General features: G+C 55.4%; 1 protein-coding gene across 2 annotated transcripts in view; it reads right to left on the bottom strand.

The window, feature by feature from the left end:
- The window catches only part of MEGF8 (multiple EGF like domains 8), a 40120-nt gene that overhangs the window by 15665 nt on the left and 5142 nt on the right, over positions 1–19313 (bottom strand). Inside the window, exons 2-27 of one of the 2 annotated variants that reach the window (XM_081117797.1) lie at positions 18301–18464; positions 17855–18061; positions 16848–17028; positions 16680–16768; positions 15705–16120; positions 15159–15304; positions 14913–15035; positions 12208–12362; positions 11774–11893; positions 11270–11414; positions 11031–11194; positions 8533–8733; positions 7951–8151; positions 7317–7553; positions 6393–6511; positions 6175–6306; positions 5958–6071; positions 5253–5501; positions 4549–4748; positions 4001–4211; positions 3658–3907; positions 2993–3125; positions 1293–1540; positions 1101–1211; positions 817–935; positions 290–497 (exon numbers count right to left, since the gene is read on the bottom strand). In XM_081117797.1, the coding sequence (XP_080973923.1) occupies positions 290–497; positions 817–935; positions 1101–1211; positions 1293–1540; positions 2993–3125; positions 3658–3907; positions 4001–4211; positions 4549–4748; positions 5253–5501; positions 5958–6071; positions 6175–6306; positions 6393–6511; positions 7317–7553; positions 7951–8151; positions 8533–8733; positions 11031–11194; positions 11270–11414; positions 11774–11893; positions 12208–12362; positions 14913–15035; positions 15159–15304; positions 15705–16120; positions 16680–16768; positions 16848–17028; positions 17855–18061; positions 18301–18464 (4643 nt within the window). The remainder of the gene's footprint in view (positions 1–289; positions 498–816; positions 936–1100; positions 1212–1292; positions 1541–2992; positions 3126–3657; positions 3908–4000; positions 4212–4548; positions 4749–5252; positions 5502–5957; positions 6072–6174; positions 6307–6392; positions 6512–7316; positions 7554–7950; positions 8152–8532; positions 8734–11030; positions 11195–11269; positions 11415–11773; positions 11894–12207; positions 12363–14912; positions 15036–15158; positions 15305–15704; positions 16121–16679; positions 16769–16847; positions 17029–17854; positions 18062–18300; positions 18465–19313) is intronic. The other variant, XM_081117798.1, reaches the window with a different exon arrangement.

The following is a 19313-nucleotide window of genomic DNA, read 5'->3' as shown; positions in this document are numbered from 1 at the left end:
TTTGGGAAGCCCTTGCCCCTCTGCTCTGGCTCTGGCTGCATAGGGCTGACTGTACCTGCTCCGCAGGCTGTATCCCAGCCTAGGCGACCAGGGCATCATATCCCCTTGGCCAGAGATCATTGGCTGGGGAATACAATGTGACCCAGGATGGCCAATGAAATGCAATTCTAGGACGGGTGCTGGAGCCCAGGGAGGAAGCCACGTCCCAGGGGGTGAAGCTGGCAGGAGTTCCCTGTTCTTCTTTGCCAGAGCCCAGTTGTGGGGTCTGGGGGTGGGGAGACATGCTCACCTTCTCCTGCCGCCACTGCAGGGTGGTGAGGTTGAGGACCCAGAAGTCCCGGGCAACACCCCCAGCCGTGAGCCCCCCCAGCAGGTACATGGCACCACGGCCAGCGGGCACATAGGCAGCTGCATGGAAGGAGCGGGGTGAGGGGCCTGGGCCCCCGTCCTCAGCTCCTGCCAGCATCTGTGTCCACCTCCACTCACTCACTGAGTACCTGGGACCAAGATGCAAAAAAGCAGCCTCACTGTCCAGTCATCCCAGCATCCCCTGGGTGACCTCACACTTAGCAGATATCCCAGCATCCCCTGGGGTGACCCCCAAGATAGTCACCCTACCATCCCCCAGGTTAGCACCGCCCAAATAAGTATCCACCACTGAGGTGAGCCTCCTGTGACAAATGTCACAGTGTCCTTTGGAGTGTCCTTTTCCTGTAATCCCCTGAGGGGACTCTTGTGTGACAGATATCTCAGCATGGCCTGAGGTGACCTTCCCACTCTCATTCAGGTATCCCACCTCCCCAGGGCAGTTCTCACCTGTACAGGTTTCCCAGCAGCCCCTGAGGCAGGCCCAGGCCCCCAAACATCCACAAGGTGGCATCAGGTCCTTCCACCATGGTGTGCCCCAGGCGGTGCAGGAAGCGGCTAGCAGTGTCCTTGGGGGGGGGGGGGGGCGGGGGCGCAACATGAGGCGTCAGGCTAAGGTCATGACAAAGTACCAGGCTAAGTGTAGGGTCTGAGGAGTGGTCCCAGGAGTGGACGAGGGAGAATGATCCAGGCTGTGTGGTACCTCCCCAGAGACTAGGCTGCCAACAACTCACGGCTGAGAGGCGGCTGTCCATGAGGGTCTCCCAGACCAGCTGCCCACCGTCCAGCCTCGTGGCACAGTCGGGGCCCCCGAAGCCCTCAGCACAAATGCACACACCCAGACTCTGGGGGACAGCAGAAGGAGGCTCAGTGGGAGCCCTGAGCACCACCCCTGTCCCACCCAGCTCACCCCATCCCACCTGTACCTGGTTACAAGTCCCTGCCCCGTTGTGGGCATTGCAGTTTTCAGGACAAAGAGCCATGCGGCAGTGTGGGCCAGCCAAGCCCTGGGGACAGCGGCAGAGTCCAGCACCTGCGGCCCCATCCTGGGGCACACACTCCTGGGGAACGGGGCAGCTACCAGGGCCCCCTGACCCACAGCGGGCAGAGCCCACTGAAGCATTAAAGCCCCAGGATGAAGAGCCATTGGCCTCCCAGTGCAGCACGAGCAGCCCTGTTGGGAGAGAGGCCAAGGGCATGTGGCAAGGCCAAGGTTCAGGCACTGCTCCACACCCAGGTTTTGAGAAAAACCTACATAATTAGCCAAGGAAGCCAGCCACCCGATCATCTATAATCACTGCACACCCTCTCCCTCATCCAGCCCATCAGGTTCCGTCGGTTTTTAAGCCTAAATTTCTCTCAAATTCATCCACTGCGTGCCACTTCCTCGGTAGTCTGGCCTTGCCACCAACACCATCCCCCACTGGTCTGCCTGGCTCCCCTCCACTCTGTCCTTCATAGCACTCCACCTGACCCTTTAAAAACACGAATCTTATCCTGTCACTCGAAAGCTCCAAACCTTCCACAACTCCCTACTGTTCTTTTGTGAGACCAAGTCTCCTTAGAAAAATTTCAGGGGCAGGAGGGTGTGGGGGAGACAGGAATGAATGATACATAAAAAATGCCTAGATAAAGTTGTATTGGGAAAAAAAAGGCCCTGCAGGGCCTCTGACCTCATCACCTCTCCCTGGCCCTCTGGCTCCAGCACCAGGCCCCCTTCCTGCTTCTCAGGGCCTAAGCACCTGCTAATCCTCAACCTGAGGAGTCCCCTTGCCCACAGCGCCCCCTTCAAGCCTCAAGTGAAACTTCACCTTTGCACAGAAGCCCTCAGGGATTTCCCAGAGGGGCCAGGAGCTCTCTTCCACTTCCTTTTGTCCCTCACTATGTTGTATATATTTTGATGTCTTCCCCCCACCCACCCACACACACAGTGAACCACGAAGGCAGCGCCTGTGCCCCTTGTTCACTGCTGCACCCCCAGCGTCTAGCTCAGGCCTGGCTCACCATAGGTACTCAGTAAACACTTTGTGAGTGAAATAAGGGCCCCTCAGTTCTTTGTTCACTGTGAGGGGTCTGCTAGCTACAACTCCACCTATCTCCCAGCCTTGGAGCCACTCTGATTTACAGTATGAAAGGAAGCATTTCCAAACCTGGGCCCTTAACTGCTGTGGGTAACAAATTCTTTCTAGTGCACCTCCATCAGCCTAAACAGGGTTTCTCTCAGCCCTGCTGTTGAGTCCTGTTTGTGGGGCTGTCCTGTGCATTGTGGGATGTAGAGCAGCACCTCTGGCCTCTACCCATGAGATGCCAGGAGCACCCCCAATTGTGACAATCAGCTACATGCCCCGAGGACACAATCAGCCCTGGTAGAGAATCACAGGCTGAGCCCTTCTGTGTGCCCCAAAGACACATCCCACTTGGCCCTGCTCTCCAGAGGCAGCCCAGCAATACTCTATTTGCCTCTCAGCTGAAGAAACTGAGACCCACAGTGGCAAGCGGTTGCCTCACCCAGCAAGTCAGTGGCAGAGTCGGGCTGAGCCTTAAGCCCACTTTGGTCAACAAGATGCAGGAGAGCAAGGGATACACACAGCCCAGGACAGAGACCCCACCTCCCTGATCTCCATACCAGACAGGGCCTGCACAGTGAGGGGCCTGTCCCGCCGCTGGCCGCAGAAGGCAGCAATGAGGCTACGGTCCGACTGCACAACACCGGTGTCCAGGAAGCGTGGGAAGCCATCAAAAGCCAGCACATAGCTCAGCTGGAGGGGTGCAGAGCCGAGGATTAGGGATGAGGGTGAGAAAGAGGGATGCTTGGGGTCTAGAAGGAGGCGGAGTTGAACAGGGGAAGATGATCTGAGACAGGGAAATGGGCTGTTTGAACATACGGGGCTGTCAAACTGTGGAATGGAGGCTACCACTGCCCCTCCCACGTTGGCAGAAGACATGGCTAATCAATCAGACACTCTCACCTGGAGCCTCCTTCTCAACACACAGCTCCTGGTGGCCACTCCCAGTTGGTCAGAGTTGGCACACGCAGTATAAATATTTACCACGCCTGGACTGAGGAGAGGGGGTTTGAGGATCTGGGGATTGGAGACTTGGAAACCAGGAACTAGGAGGTGACCTGGTAAATGGAAAGGTCTTCGGGCTTAGAAATGAAGGCTGGGGTTGAAGAAATAGAATTTGGGGTTTGAAGAATAAAAAAATGGGACCATGGGGGTCAGGGTCTGTGTAAGGAGGCAGACTGGGCGGGGGGACATGGGTCTGAACCCTAGTGCCCTCAAAGCTCACCGTGCAGGGGGTGCTGCTGTCAGGGGAGAAGGTGAGGGTGAGTGGAGGACAGAGGGTCCCAGGAGCACAGGGCTGCAGCACCTCCGTGGCCGAAACAACCCACACACAATACGAAAGGCCTGGCCCGGCTCTTGCTGCCCCACCACCTGGAGGCAGCAGCCCACCAACCCGGCGTGAGCCTAGTGCCACTGAGGACACGTTGGTGAGGAGGGCACGGCCCCCACACTCCCGGAAGCAGGAGCCACCGGCCCTGGAGAGATGGAGGAGAGCCAGTGTCAGAACAGGCCTGCCCTTTCCCACGTGTCCCTAACCCCCTACCCCACCTGTCTGGCCCCTGGCTCACCGGGGATCCCCGTAGTAGCCAGGGGAGCAGAGCTGGCAGTGAGCACCCTCAGTTTGGTCCTGGCAGAAGCAGAGCCCGCTGAGGTTGTCGCAGTGGCCTCGGCGTGGGTCCCCGTGCCCATTGCACTGGCAGGGCCGGCAGCCGCCCGAGCCCGTGGCGTTGCCAAAGCTGCCAGGCCGGCACCGTTCGCAGTGCTCCCCCCAGGTCCAGTCTGTGGAGGCCCCAGCAGGCAGGACGCAGAGTCAGGGGCAAGGTCAGGAAGTGGCCTGCCCAACTGGCCCGGCTGATCCCTGACCTCACTGGGCTGCTTCAAAGGAGAGTAATCAGGGCCCAGACTTAGGGGAATAGCAAGTCCCAAGAGTGGGGACTCAGGCCCTGCCAGAGATGAGTGCCACTGAAGCCTGTCTGGGATCAGGAGCAGGCAGTGGGCAGGGGGACCTAGAGCTGGGTGAGGGGACACTGAAGCCCATGCAGAGAAAAGGAAACTGGGACCCGAAGGAGGCTCTCTTGAGGCCAGTCCAGGGACATCTGGGAGGAGGGCAGCTCACCCTGGCACTCATCACAGAAGCCAGGTCCCCGTTTGCGGCAGTGGCTATGGAAGTTGCAGCCACAGTCTCGGGAGCAGCGGGGGGCGGGGGGTCCTGGGGCTGGCGTGGGCAGGGGCAGGTCAGATGTCCAGCCCAGGTCACACACGCAGGTGAAGTCAGGGGGTCCGCTGCATACACCATGCCCGCAGTCCTCCAGGCACCTGAGGGGCCATGGCAGGGGTGGGGGGAGGGCTGGGCAGGCCCTGAGTCCCCAGAGCATCCCCTGCCATCCCACTCCACCCCATCACCTCCATTAAACACCATTACAAGCTACTGCCCGCTCCAGCTGTCCTAGACTACATGGGTGGCCTGTCTCCAAGGTAACCCCATCACATGTGGTGACTCCTGTCTCTATAGTAACCACACATCACCACTAGTGGTCTGTTCTCTATAAAAACCCTTTTTCAACTTGGTCCTCCTCCATCTCCATGGCAACTCTGAAGACTATGGCCCACAGTCCACGGGTGACCTGTCTCCACAGTAATTAGTGTTACGCTGGGGACCCTGTCACTCTAATGAGGACCTAGTCTGCAAGGTAAGAACCTGAGGCTCACTGGGATGCTGGTTCCACAGGGGGGATTCCAGCACCATGGTCACTTCCTCCCTCCATGCCACGTGCCACAGCCCTGGGGTGACATCTCCATGGAAACCCATGCCCCACTCACGTGCGGTTGCAGTACGTGATGCCATCTCCCTGGTAGCCCCGCTGGCAGTGACACTCGTAGCTGAGAGGCGTGTTCAGGCAGGTCGCCCTCAGATGACACCGTGCCAGGCCCAGGCGACACTCATCTACGTCTGGACAGCGGGCATATGCCCAGCGCGCAGGGAGGGCCACAGGCAGCCCCAGGCCCTCCCCCACCCACAGGGAGCAGTTACCCCCACCCATGGGCCCTGAGAAATCCCCCTGGAGGCACCTGGCAGGTGGGAGATTGAAGAAGGTGGTGGAGTGGGGGGGTGATAGAAAACAAGAGACGGAAACAGTTACAGGGGGACAGGAGGCCATTCAGAGAGAGAAACAGAAGGAGAAATGAAGTGACAGAGGGAAAGCAAGGATAGTCAGACAAAAAAGATTTTAAAAGACAGAAGAGTGACAGAGACAGGGACATAGTGAAAGGGAAAGAAGAGAAACAGAAACAAAGTCAAGAAGAAAGAAACAGAAAAAAGGGTGAGAGAAAACAAGTCACAGAAGCAGGGAAAGAGTGGAGCGGGAGATAAAAAAGAAACTGAGAAAAGGGGCAAGGGGGAGAAAACAGAGATGATGGTGAGGGAAAGGCAGAGAGGCAGAGAAACAGAACAACCGTTAGAATTAGGGCCGTGGAGAGCTACCCGCCCATCCTGCCCATCCACCTGCTCCACCATCCAGGCCTCACCGTCCCAGCGTGGGGTTGTCCTCATTGCCGCACCAGCCACACTCATGGCTCTGCAGACACTCATGGCAGGTCAGGAAGCGGTCACAGCTCCGGCACCGTGGCTCTGAGTGCACGCTGCAGGGTGACAGGTGTGGGGGGTGTCAGAGCCCAGACACCTCCACCTGCCTCCACCCTGCCCTCCATGAGCCCAGCTACCCAGACACCACCCTGACCGCACCTGTCGTCCCAGCCTCGGCAGCCCCCATATGGGTACCGGGCCAGGTAGGCAGCAAACAGAAAGCAGGTATGGGTAGACTGGCACCAGGCACACTGGCTTGAGTTGGCCAGGCAGTCGTCACAGGTCAGGCGCCTAGGGGTGAGAAGTGGGGACAGGGTCACACCATGGATGACCTATACACACACCCACACCCGCTCCCTGGGCCCAGCAGGGCTCACTGGCTACAGAGTGGGGGACACTCCTCTGGGCTCTTCAGGGCACCCCGACCCCGGCCCCGCCGGCTGCACACTGCGTCCCCTTTGCGGTTGGTGCTCTGATGCCACTCACAGAAAGGGTCCTGGGGGATTGGGAGGTTGGAGAAGTAAGAGCCCAGCTTAGCCATCTCCCTTGGGCTCCCAGTGCCCGGCCTCTCTCATCTGCCCCACCCCTAAGACCAGCCCTCCAAGACCCTCCCTCTCCAAACTTTCCCCCTCCAGCCAACAACATCCATGGCTTCTGCCTGCCCAGCACCCTCCTCCGTTTGGGCACAAGCACCCCTTTGTGTGGTCAAGGTGGGACTGATTCAATCCTTGGGATCCAGAGGTAGGCAAGGGGCCACACCCACCCCTGGCTCACTGACTGATCCTAGAGCTGACACAAGATCCAGCCAGAGCCAGTAAAATGCACTTCTGGGACCTCTGTTGACCCAGGAGTGAGAGTGGGGTAGGGACAGAAAGGTGCTCTTTCCACTTGGCTGAGTGGAGGATGCAAGTGTGGAGCCCTGTGGCCCCCTTGCCACTCTCAAGGAATGACCCTCCAGGGAAAACATGGTCTGAACCCCTGGCAGTCGCAGGCCTGAAGACCTTCTCTTGGACTCTGCAGCCTGAGCCAATAAATGCCCCTGGTGAAGAGAGGTACGGAGTTGGGTTTGCTGGCCCCTCGAGTTCTGACTGCCAGGGACCCACCCTACAGCCCCTCTCCTCTGCCTCCCACCTGGCTCTCGCCAGCAGGTCAAAAACAATGGCCCCAGCTATCTCCCCCTACCACCACCTGGGAGCCCCTTGGCTGCCCATATCAGGCCTGGGGGGGGCCTGTCCCCTTCCCCAGTCCCCTACTTTGGCCACCTCCAACTTGAAACTGCCCCTCAGTGGCCTGGCAGGCACCTGGGTGCAGGCGTGACAGTCTCGATGCTCCTCACAGAGCGGGCAGAGGGCAGGCACCAGCACCAGCAAGGACCCGCCGGCTCCACTGTCCCCACAGTGGGCCCCACTCTGGCGCAGGTGGCAGGTGGCGCTGGTCAGGCACCAGCCGCAGCCCTGGTCCGCCAGGCAGCCCAGGCAGGAGGAGTAGGAGCTGCAGGCCATCGAGCGGTAGGGCTCCAGGAAGAAGAAGGAGATCTCCTGGGGAGGGGCGGAGGTCAGGGGCCTATGCTCCAACTTGAGTCAAGAGTTGAGGTTTGGGGCAGGGGTCAGAGTTTGGAGCTAAAGACCGAAGTGTTGAGAGAAAAGGTTGAGAGCTCAGGTGCATACAAAGTCAGGATTTAGGTCATTGGCAGACAAAAGGGGAGCAGGGTCTGAAACCTTCTAGAGATTAGAGGTCGAAGTATGGAGGGCAGAAGTCAGGGCAGGAGGAGGTAGAGATGTGGGCAGGGGTCAGAATATCAGGTCAGGTCAGAGTCTGGGGGGTCAGAGAGAGGGGTCTGGAGGGTATAAGGTGAGTCCAGAGTTCAGAAGCCCAGGTTTGTGGCCTGGGGTTCAGAAATCCCAGGGGAACTGAGGCCTAGGCCTGGGTACTCACACTGCCACCTGGCACGCCAGTCCGGTCCCACAGCAGGGTGAGCTCGCTGTGCCCAGGGCCAGCTGAACCATTGAGCTGGCCCCGGATCTCTACGGCGTACTTGTGGCCCCGGCCAGGCAGGGGGAAGAGACGAGCAGACCCTGGGCGCTGTAGCCGCCTGGTTTCTTTCTCCTGCTGAGCCACCCAGCGCCCCACCTCTTCCTGGAGCAGGGGTGAGGACAGACAGGGGCCTCAGAACTTTCCACAGCCCTGACCCCTGAAACCTCCAAGAGCTTCAAATCTACCTAGTAGCCACCTCCTCCTAGAAAGACGGGTGCCTCAGGGTTCCTTAGACCCAAGAACCTCCAAGTTCCCCCAAATCCACCAGTGACCCTCCTCAGGGGAGTGTGACTTGGTAAGACAGAGACCTTCCCCATCTTCTTCAAAATTCCCCAAATTGTGTTCACAATTTAACACCCCAGGGCCCCCCTCCACTAAGGATACATCTCCTGCCTCTGATTTCTCCCCAGTCCTCCCTGTACCACACATCTCTATGCCTGTATTGACCATAAACAGCCCTCTGAGTGTCCCAGGAACCCTCACCATGTTCTCTGGGTCAGGGCCACGGGCCATCAGGGCCAGGACGTGCAGGCGCTGGGCCCGGGCCCACACAGCCACATCCTCAGCCCCTGGCCCACTGGGCCCTCCGGGAAGCAGTGGGTGGATGAAGCCACGGTAGACTAGGGATACATCCGTCTCTGGGCTGGGTGTCAGGGTGATGGTTGTACTTCGGACAATCAAGACCTGTGCCAGCCAGGGAGGGGGTATGCATGAGTGCCTCTCTGCATGGCCCACAATCCCCACACTCCTCAGGCTACATCAGAGCCAGAAAAAATCAGGCAACTCAACCTCCTTCCCTATTTTATGGAATGAGAGACTAAGGCCAGGGGCAGGGGAGGCACCCCGCCCCCCCAGGGTAACTCTGGGAGAGGAGTAGGACACCAACTCAGAAAAGGAACAGGGTCCCAGCCCTGCTCATCCCCACCTCTCATGAAACTTCAGGATCCTCTTCTCCTACACCCCACCTTTCCACCTAAGCCCTCAGGAGTCCAGATTGGAAAAATGAAATAAAATCCCTTAACTTCCGGGTTAGTAACCACACCCATATGCTCAGAGGGTGTCGCACCCCAACTCCATGGGGACAGAAGCTCCTGTGCTCAGAACCTCTGGACCTTACCCTATGTATCATATCATCAACCAGTACATAAGTTTTTTTAAAAAAAAGAGATCCCAGCCCAGCCAGAGTGGCTCAGTAGGTTGAGCATTGTCTTGTGCAACAAAAGGACGTGGGTTCAATTCCTGATCAGGGCACATACCTGGGTTGTGGGTTCAGTCCCCAATTGGGGCATGTAAGGAAGGCAACCAATGCTTTTCTCCCTCTCTCTCTCTCTCTCTCTCTCTCTCTCTCAGCATGTCCTCAGGTGAGGATTTTTTTAAAATAATAATAATAAAATAAAATAAAAATAGATTCCAGACACAACATTCAAAGTGACGGACATATGACATGATTTCTTCCTAGTATTTGTTTTTGTCATTGCAAATGAATGGAATAAGCCAAGTGTTCATTATGGGAAACTATTTAAATAAACAACAGTACTACGGGGTTAGAAAATAAATGAAATATTATGCAGCTGTAAAAAGAATGAGAATGTTTCCTAAGTTCTCTAATGGGAAGATTGCCAGGATGTGTTAAGAAAAGGAAGCGGCTTGCCCGGCAGGGCGGGGCTCAGCGGTTGAGCATCGGCCTAGGAACCAGGCGATCAGGGTTCGATTCCCGGTCAGGGCACATGCCCGGGCTGTGGGCTGCAGCCAATCAATGACTCTCTCATCATTGATGTTTCTATCTCTCTCTCCCTCTCCTTTCTTCTCCCTGAAGTCAATAAAGATATATTTTAAAAAAAGAAGAAAAAAAAGAAAAGGAAGCGGTAGTATAGTGAGGATAGTATACTGCTTTATGTGTAACAAAGAAAAATGATTAAAAGTCACATTTACTTATATTGGAATAAGTAGACCATGGAAAGATATAAAGAAAAACCCAAACAGATCTGGGGAGAGTTAGGGTGGTCTTGAGTTGGGGGGGTAAGGGAGCCAGCTTCGCACACTAAAGAGGTGGAGAGTGGGGTAGATGGGAGAGACTTTTCACTAAACAACTTTTTACATCGCTGTGAATTTTTAATGAAGGGACTATATTACCTGTTTTAAAAATCAATAGGAGCTTAAAGAAAGAAAACACCAGTTTGATAAGTTAAACAAAGAATTACCATATGACCTAGCAATTCTGCCCCTAGATACACACCCAAGAGTTAAAAATAGGTGTTTAAACAAAAACTTGTGCATGAATGTTCAGAGCAGCACTATTCACAATTGCAAAAATGTGATTTAGGAGCTTTGGAGTAGAAGGGGTCAAAAAATTGGAGAAGGGAATCGAAAGCCAATTAGAATGAAGAAAGATCAAGAGGACAGAGCCTGGGGATCTGGGTACAGATAAGTTCCAAAGGATTGGGGAGAGTGTCAAAGTTCAGGGGTCAGCAATCAGGAGTCAGGGAAGATTATTCAGCCATAAAAAGGAATGAAGTTCTGACGCATGCAACAACATGCATGAGCCTTGAAAACATTACGCTCGGTGAGGAGGCCAGTCACAAAAGGCCATATATTATATGATCCCCTTTATATGACATATCTACAGCTGGCAAATCCAGAGACAGAAAACAGGTGAGTGGTTGCCAGGGGCCGGGGGAAGGGGAATGGAGAGTGATTACTCAGTGAATCAGGGTTCCTTTGGGGTACTGGAAATATTCTGGACCTAGATAGTGGTGACAGTTGCAAATGTTGTGAATGTGCTAAATGACACGAATGATAAATTTCATTATGTGTATTTTACCACATAAAAAAAATGTTTTTAACTCAGTAAGAAAAATCAGACCCTTGAATATAAAGACTTACGGGATAAATACATGAGTGATAAAGACCCATTTGGAAAATGAAAACACTAGGACCAGCCCTTCAACACCCCATGCTGGGCCCCATCCCTAGCTCCCCACCTTGTCAGGCTGGGAGGCGTTGGGTGGCTGCTGGAAGGTGAGAAGGTGCAGGCCAGGCAGGAAGCTCTGGGTGACACAGGCCTCCAGGGATGTGACAAAGACAGGTGTGGGCCCCCACCAGCCCACCGTGCCTGAGATCTGCTCTCCTCGGCAGCGGGCCTGCTCTATGAGGACAGAAGGGGAAGAGGTCAGTGTTGGGTATAACACTGCCCCCTCCCACACTGCCACTAGTCACTCACCAGGCCGGGGGAGGCAGCTCTCATTGTGTACACACCAGCCCAGAGCGCCAGGCCCCCGGGGAGGAGCTGCAGGGCTGCTGAAGGCCAGGCAGGCCTGGCAGTCACCCAGGAGGCGGCCCAGGCCCAGGCAGCTGGCAGCCGGACACTGCAGGGAAGGAAGGGGACAGGGGTCATTGTTCACCGGGCCTTAAGGAATCTGCAAAGGGCTGTGGATTTAGGAGCTTTGGAGTAAAAGGGGTCAAAAAATTGGAGAAGGGAATCGAAAGCCAATTAGAATGAAGAAAGATCAAGAGGACAGAGCCTGGGGATCTGGGTACAGATAAGTTCCAAAGGATTGGGGAGAGTGTCAAAGTTCAGGGGTCAGCAATCAGGAGTCAGAGATGCTGCTCTTAGGTGTGAAAACAAGTCTGGGCAGGGTGGGGAGTCCTTCCCCACTTGGTTTCAGCGGAGGGAAACACAGGGCTGGTCTCTGTGCTAAGGGGCAGTGCCTGGACAGTCACTCACAGCTCCTGAGGGGGTCCCAGGAGGCAGTGCAGCTTGGCAGGCCCTCTGACACCAACTGCATTCAGGGTCTCGAGAGCAGACACTGTGGTCGGTGTACATGGAACAATAGTCCAAGTGGTACTGCAGAGAGATGGGAGTGGAGGATGGGGCTCCTCAGACAAGGGCCTGTTCCTATATTCCCACTCATTTTGATCATCCCAGGGAACCCCAACTGTTCAGCACCTTGAGGATCCCTGTCCAATCCTCTTCCAGTGCCGGGGACCACTGCCCCTCTGCCCCAAGGACCTCCATTCCTCCTCCCCTGACCTGGGAACCAATATCCCTCCTCTCATGGACCTAGGGGCTCCCACTACTTATCCCAAAGGACCCCCAAGTTCCTCCCTCATCTGCTACCTACTCCCCAGCCACCCTCTCCCTATCACTCCAATACTCACATCCGGGGCAGGTGCCTGGAACACAAAGGGGGGCACCTTGTAGGCCATCAAATCCCCACGGGGCCGGCCACTGTACCCACCAGCCACCAACAAGACACTGCCACCAAGCACAGCTGCCACATGTGAGTACCGACCACTGGGAGGTGCTGCTCGGCCTAAAAGAATACAGATCCCAAGGACATGGGATCCCCAAGCCCCCCTCCCACCTCGGTGGTTCCCCTGCCCAGAGGACTATACCTGCCTCTCCTAAGCCTCAGCCCAGACTCCTAGTTCCTGCTTCAACCCACCTGCCCACAGAAACCCTCCCAGCCTGCCTGGCCCTGTACCAGCTCCAGTCCTTTCTCTCCTCAGAGCTCCCACACTCCTACCCAAGCCACCTTTCCGACAGAGTATGATCTCTGGGGCTGGAAAAACTTGGGATCAAATCATGGATCAACTACTGACTAGTTGTGTAGCCATGAGCAAGAGGCTCGACTTCTCTCAGTCTGTGTTCCCTCCTCTATAAATGAAATCATCATCCTGCCCTCAGAGAGCTGCCTGGCTCTCACCTGTTTTTGTCTGCCTGGCACTAGCCTCCCTTCTGGTGACAGTCTCTGATTTTCCCCTGGAAAACCATCTTCTCCCTCTCCCAGTCTACAAGGTTCAAGTTGAGCCACCCCTGCTTCTGGAAGATGTGGGGCTTTCAATGTTAGTGACTAGTTCAGGATGGAACTCAATTCCTACAATTCTTGGGGGGAAAACATTCTCTTCCCTTTAGGCATTTTTCAAAAAATATATGTGTTTGCCCAGCCAGGCGTGGCTCAGCAGTTGAGCATCAACCTAGGATCCAGGAGATCACGGTTTGATTCCCGGTCAGGGCACCTGCCCAAGTTGTGGGCTTGATCCCCAGTCAAGGGCGTGCAGGAGATAGCAGATCAATGACAACTTTCTCAACATTGATGTTTCTATCTCTCTCTCTCCCTCTCCCTTCCTTTCTCTCTAAAATTAATATAACACACGCACATATATATGTTGTTGTTTTTTTAAATAGATCTTTATTGATTCCAGAGAGAAGGGAGAGGGAGAGAGAAATATCCATAAAAGAGAAACATCTATTGGCTGCCTCCTGCACACCCCCTACTGCAGATCCAGCCTGCAACCCAGGCATGTGCCAATTGGGAATAGAATAGCGACCTCTTAATGCATGGGACAACACTCAACCAACTGAGCCACACTGGTCAGGGCCCCTCTGGGCATTTTAAAGGGGCAAAATATTATCTGAGAGCTGCTGGTGACCATCTACAAAAGGGAAGCCTGCTGGAGACTGACGTAAACCCAGCCGAGAACTGGAGAGAGAAATGGCTGATGCCATCTCATGAGCACCTGGACCCAGCCCAATCTGAAGCCAGAGTTTTCACTCAAATTAGCCAAGAAATTCTCCCTTTTGCTTAAGCTGGTTGGGTTAGATTTCTGTCACTTACAACCAAGAACCGACAGGTAAATAGTCAGTGATTGGTGAACCCCCACCCTCTTACTGAACCTGGATGCTCTGTAAGCACATGGGACTTGGTCCAGGGAATTACAAACTACAGAGGAAGAGACCTCCAGAAACCTCACACTCTTGCCTGCCCAGTAAAGGGGCCTAAAAGAAGTACAGGGATAGGCGGAGAAGTCCTGGATCAGAGGCCCAGGCTTTATTCCTCATGGCCATACAAGGTTCCTTGGGGAACTTTCCTCTTAAGTGTCCACCCCTTCCTTATGTTTGTCCTCTGTCCTCGCTCTTCAGTTCAGTGGGGTAGGGAGAATAGACAGGCCTCTGGGAAGTCCACAGTCCCCTGAAATTATATGCCCACTTTGTGCATACAAACACTTCCCTGAGGAAGGGGCCTGTGGCTTTCTTCTGGTTCTTTTTTTAATTTTTATTGATTTCAGAGAGAGAAGAAGGGAGAGGGAGAGAACAATAGAAATAGAAACATCAATGATGAGAGAGAGTCATTGATCAGCTGCCTCCTGCACACCCCCTGCTGAGGATCGTGCCCGCAACCTGGGCATGAGCCCTGACCAGAAATCGAACCATGATCTCCTGGATCATAGGTCGATGCTCAACCACTGAGCAACACTAGCCAGGACTTACTTCTGATTCTGAAAAGAATCTCTGCTCTAATGAGTTCAAGAGGTTCTGCATGCGCCCTTCCGGGTGAGCCCTCTGGCCTTGCAGCAGGACCCTCACTGCTATTAGACACCGTGTTGTGCCCTTCACTAGGCTGTCTTCATTCTTCAAGCATGATCTCAATTTATTCTCACAACAGCCCAGTGGCTTAAGTGTTATTATAATCCCCGTTTTATAGATAGGGAAGTTGGGGGATAGAAATTAAATGATGGTTTTTGTATAGATAGTTCTTTGGGGCTAGCCATCCTGGTTTTGCCACTTCCCCACTGTGTGACCTTGAAAAAGTCATCTCTTCATGGGCATTTCCCTGGGGCAGCTGGAAATTGGCAAACCTGAATTGGAACCTAGATCTGATGCTGCTGTAACTACATTCCATCTCCATGGCAACAATGCCCTAGTCCTGTCTGCAGCACAGGCTTGTCCCTTGAGCCAGCTCCAGTACGATGTCTGGCTCACCCCAACAAGGATAGAGGTGGCTCCTGCCCAAAGCCCAGATTCACTATGGGGGGAAGTGTGACCCTTAGAAGCCCCTCAGGGAAACAGATGGGCCACTCACCCTCAGGGGTTCCTGGCGGGGCGAGCTCGGCCCCTGACACCCACTGATGGCAGCCCAGGTGGTAGAAAAAGATGCCATCTTCATAGCACTTTTCCTCCTGGTAATGGGTGTGCACATTGCCCCCTGGGAAAAGAGGAAAGGGGCATAGCTGGCAAGCCTGGGGGAGGTGGGGACACCCATGCAACAAGCCTTAGCTCAGGGTTGGTATGGACCCCTGACAGGCAGGCAAGTAGGGGGCCTCCTCACCATAGACCACCATGTAGTTGCCCAGGACACTAGCCGTGTGGAAGGCTCGCTCCCGTGGGCCCTGAAGCCCATCCCGGCCTTTCAGGGTTGTCCACATGCGCCGATCCACATGGAAGAGCTCAGTGGAATTCACACGCACAGAGAACCTATGGGGGAAGGCAGAGGAAGGGCTCAGGGCAGGAAGGGCCTCTGTCCCTCCTCTGGGCTGTTGAAGCTGTGTAATCACTCAGGGTTGAAACTGGTGGCAACTGGGTTTATGTCCCCTCAGAAACAAAAGCGCCTATGGACAGGACCCAGGTTGGACTTATATCTGGGTTCCCTGCATAATCTAGCCAGGAGCTGGTGGAATGGACAGACAGTGGGAGTGTGTGAGGAAGCAAGTGCCCAAGAGATTGAGTGGGTGAGTGAATGAATGAATAAATGAAGGAAGGAGTGACTGAAAGCCTACAAGAGTCCATCAGTAGGCAAAGTTCACTAAAGATGAAAGGCCCAGGTATTGGGCCAGGACTGGCCTGCAGAGCTGAGGTTGTGGGGCAGGTCACTCACCGGGCAGTGGAGGGCCGGTGTCCACCGTGAACCAGCAGGGCTCGAGATGGGGCATGGAACACCATGGAGTGGCCGGTGGCAGCAGGGGGACGCCCACCTGCGGGAATCACCTGCTCCCAATAGCCCCCACTGGTGTTGTCAAGGCGGAAACGGAAGAGGCCAGAGGAGAAGAGGTCGTGCTGGGTGCGGCCACCAGACACATAGAGCCAGATGTCATCCACTAAGGCGGCTGCGTGACCTGCCAAGCCTGGCGGCCCCGAGGAGCTAGAAGCAGGTGGTGCCAGTTGCTCCCAGTGGCCCCCGCCCAGCGGGCTAAAGGCCCACACGTCGCTAGTGAGGGAGCCATCGGCCAGCTCACCGCCCATCAACACCAGGGAGCCGGCCCAGGCCACAGCCACATGGGAGTGACGGGCAGCCTGTGAGGAAGAGACCAGGAGACAGAGATGGAGAGGAAAACAGATGGTGACACACAGAATGACAGAGAGCCAGACATAGGCACAGAGATGCAGAGACAGAAAGACAGAGACAAGGACACAAAGACGGACAGAAGGTGAGACAAAGAGATATGCAAAGACAAAAGAAAAGAGACAGACCCATAAAGATAGACACGTCAATACGGGCAGAGGGGAGACAGAGAAACACAGTAGGGAAGGTGGAGTCAGGGAGACAGAAATAGAAGAAGCGACAGAGAAATAGAGATACAACCCAGAGAGAAGGAGACACAAGGACCAAGAGTCAGAGACAAAAACAGAGAGATGGGCTGGGAGAGACAAGACAAAGAAAGGTAAGATGCAGAGAGGGGTAAGAAGGAAAACAGAAATCCGAGATAGAAAGCAGAGACACAGGAGTGGGTGTTCCCCTATCAAGCTGCAGGCTAGGGGTGACTATGGGGTGAAGTGGGGACTCTGGGGAGCCCTTGCTGGGACTGACAGAGTGGGCTGATGCCTCCAGGCAGGGCAGAGGTGGGGTCCATACCGGGGCAGGACTCAGGTCCCAGCGCTCCCAGGTATTGGCAGAGAAGTTATACAGCACGAGGTCCCCCAGGGCACTGTTGAGGTCCTGGCCTATGAAAGGTGGATGGTCTCAAGCCCTGGCACAGGATGCCAGGCCTCCAGACCCGAGACGCACACCCCATCTGCTTACCTCCAAAAACGGCCAACAGCCCTGGTGGGGACAGGAAGGCACCAGCCGCCCCAACACGGGCAGAGAAGGCAGGGTCCCCGGCACTCACGTTGTGCCACCAGCCAGCCCCCTGGTTCTCCCACAGGTGCAGGTCACAGGCACGTCCCAGGAAGCCAGGCTCACAGCGGCACGGTCCCAGGGGCTAGGAGGAGGGGACACAAAAGCAGGGGATAGAGAGAGAGAAAGAAACAGGGAGAAAGGGGGAAGAGAGCGAGAGCCAGAGTCAGAGTGAGACACATGGAGCAGAAAGGGAGGAGAGAGATGAACACGAAAGGAGAGAGTGGGAAAAAATAAAAAGAGACAGAAAAGCAAAGGGGAAGAGACAGAGACAAGAAGGAGACAGATCAAAAGAGGAAGAAAGGGACGCAGAGACACAGCCAGAGGAGGCAGAGAGGTGGAGAAAAGCAGACAGACCAAGAGAAAAAGAGAGAGATCAAGAGAGAAAAATGAGGACAGACAGAAAGAAAACAGATTGACAGAGACAGATGGTGAGGTCAATGTCAGCCTGGGCTGGAGAAGCTCAGAGGTGGAGAGGTCAAGGTGGGGAGGACTCGAGGCGTGATCCAGTCCCAAAGATGGATATGCACGCCTTAGGGCCAGTCAGCAGCTGAAAGCCAAAGTAAAGGCTGGGGGCCCAATGCCAGACTGAGTGGTGGGTGGGTGGATGGAGCCAGGCCTGGCAAGAGGAAGCAGGGTGGGTTCACAGGTGAGAGGTGGGTTGCAGATGAGAACAGAAGTGGGCCTGGACAGAGGAAGGGCCCCAGGTGAAGGTGGGGTGGGGTTGGGGTAATAGGTAGGGTGAAACCCGGAATGAGAGGGCAGTACTGTGGATGAGAGCAGGGTTGTCATGGCAGAGGGTGGAGTGGCACAGGGAGTCAGTCAAGGGCAGAGTCAGATCCAGGAGATGGGAGCAGCAGGTGTGGTCACAGGTCAGGGCCCCAGGGGGACACAGTTGGGGACAGGCTCACCGAGGCACAGGTGCCGTGGCTGCCACAGTAGGCTGAACACTCCTGCAGACCACAGTCAGGGCCCCCCCAACCAGGCTCGCAGGCACACACCCCAGGGGGCTGGCACTGTCCGTGGCTGTGGCAGCCCCCAGGGCACAGAGAGAAGCGGAAGGAGGCATTGAAGCCCAGCAGGTTGTAGTTGGCATCGCTAAAGAGGTGCAGCAGCATCTGTAGGCACAGGTGGGCAGGGTCAGGGACCCAGCTGGGAGGTGATTCACTCCTGCCTGCCCCAACCCCACCCTGGAGGTCCCTGCCTCCTTTCTTTGTCTCTCTCCACCTTTCCCTGTCCCTGTGTCCTTCTGTCTGATGCCATGTCCCTCTGCTGTCTCTCTGTCCCTCCCTGTGTGCATCTACCCCACACTGCACTGAAATCCTCCAGCCACAGCCCACAGCCCAGCCCCACCAACCTTCCCTGAGGAAGCCTCAATGGGCGGGGGCCGGGTGCTCCCACTCAGACTGGCAAGCAGGGGCCCTCGAGGGGAGTCACCATCATACACGAACAGGTAGTCATACGTGCACTCCGTGTCAAGGAAAAGGAAATCCAGCAGGATCCGGTGCTGGGGGCTCGGTGCTGGGTGGTAAAAACAGAGGGGCCAGGCTCAGATGTGGACTTTCTCCCCACACCTCTATGCAGACTACCCACAAACAGCAAACCCCGCTCTGCTTAATGAGGCCCAAAGATGAGTCCAATCTGGGCCCTGCCTTGGAGAGGCTCCTGGTCTCATGGCCGAGGGACATCAGAGCTCAGACAAGGAATTGCAGTATCAGCCCTGGAAAGGATTCCTGAGATCAGGCTGAACACGCCCCACTGTTCACACAGGAAATGGACCTGCTGGGAAAGGGAGCCCATCTAAGTGATCAGACAGAGCTGGTCCCATTTACTCTTGAGCTTCAGACACACCCAGGCCTGGGCGTTGGGGCCCAAGCCCAAGCAGAGAGGCATCCTCCCAGATAGAAAAGGGCCTCTGTGAGGGTCCCTTGTTCCAGGCCAAATAGAGCTCCAAAGGAAAAGGCCGATTTCTTTCCCCTGAACAAAGGCCGAACTTTAGAGCCCACAGCTCCTCTGCCCCACCCAGGGTCTCATCTCTCTGTTTATTGTGGTATCTAAGCACATAGGCTCTGGAGCCAGACGGCCTAGGCTCAAATCTTGGCTCTACCACTTACTAGCTACTAGCTGCGTGACCTTGAACAAGACACCTAACCTCTCTTGATCGCTTTCTTCAACTGTAAAGTGAGGATATAATGGGACTGTGGTGGATTCACACTTCCTGGCCACTCCGCCCATTGAGAGGTGAAGGCTGATGCCCTGCCTGCCCCCTTGTATCTGGGAAAAGCCTCAGAGACTAGCTTGGCCAACACAAAGCAGCAGAAGTGGCTTCTGGGACTTCCGAGGCTAGATCAGAGGAAGCTTTGCAGCTTT

Source organism: Miniopterus schreibersii, assembly GCF_964146895.1.
Source record: "Miniopterus schreibersii genome assembly, chromosome: 18".
Taxonomy (NCBI): Eukaryota; Metazoa; Chordata; class Mammalia; order Chiroptera; family Miniopteridae; genus Miniopterus; species Miniopterus schreibersii.
The sequence above is the reverse complement of the archived record's forward strand: the minus strand, read 5'-3'. Positions and strand labels throughout refer to the sequence as shown.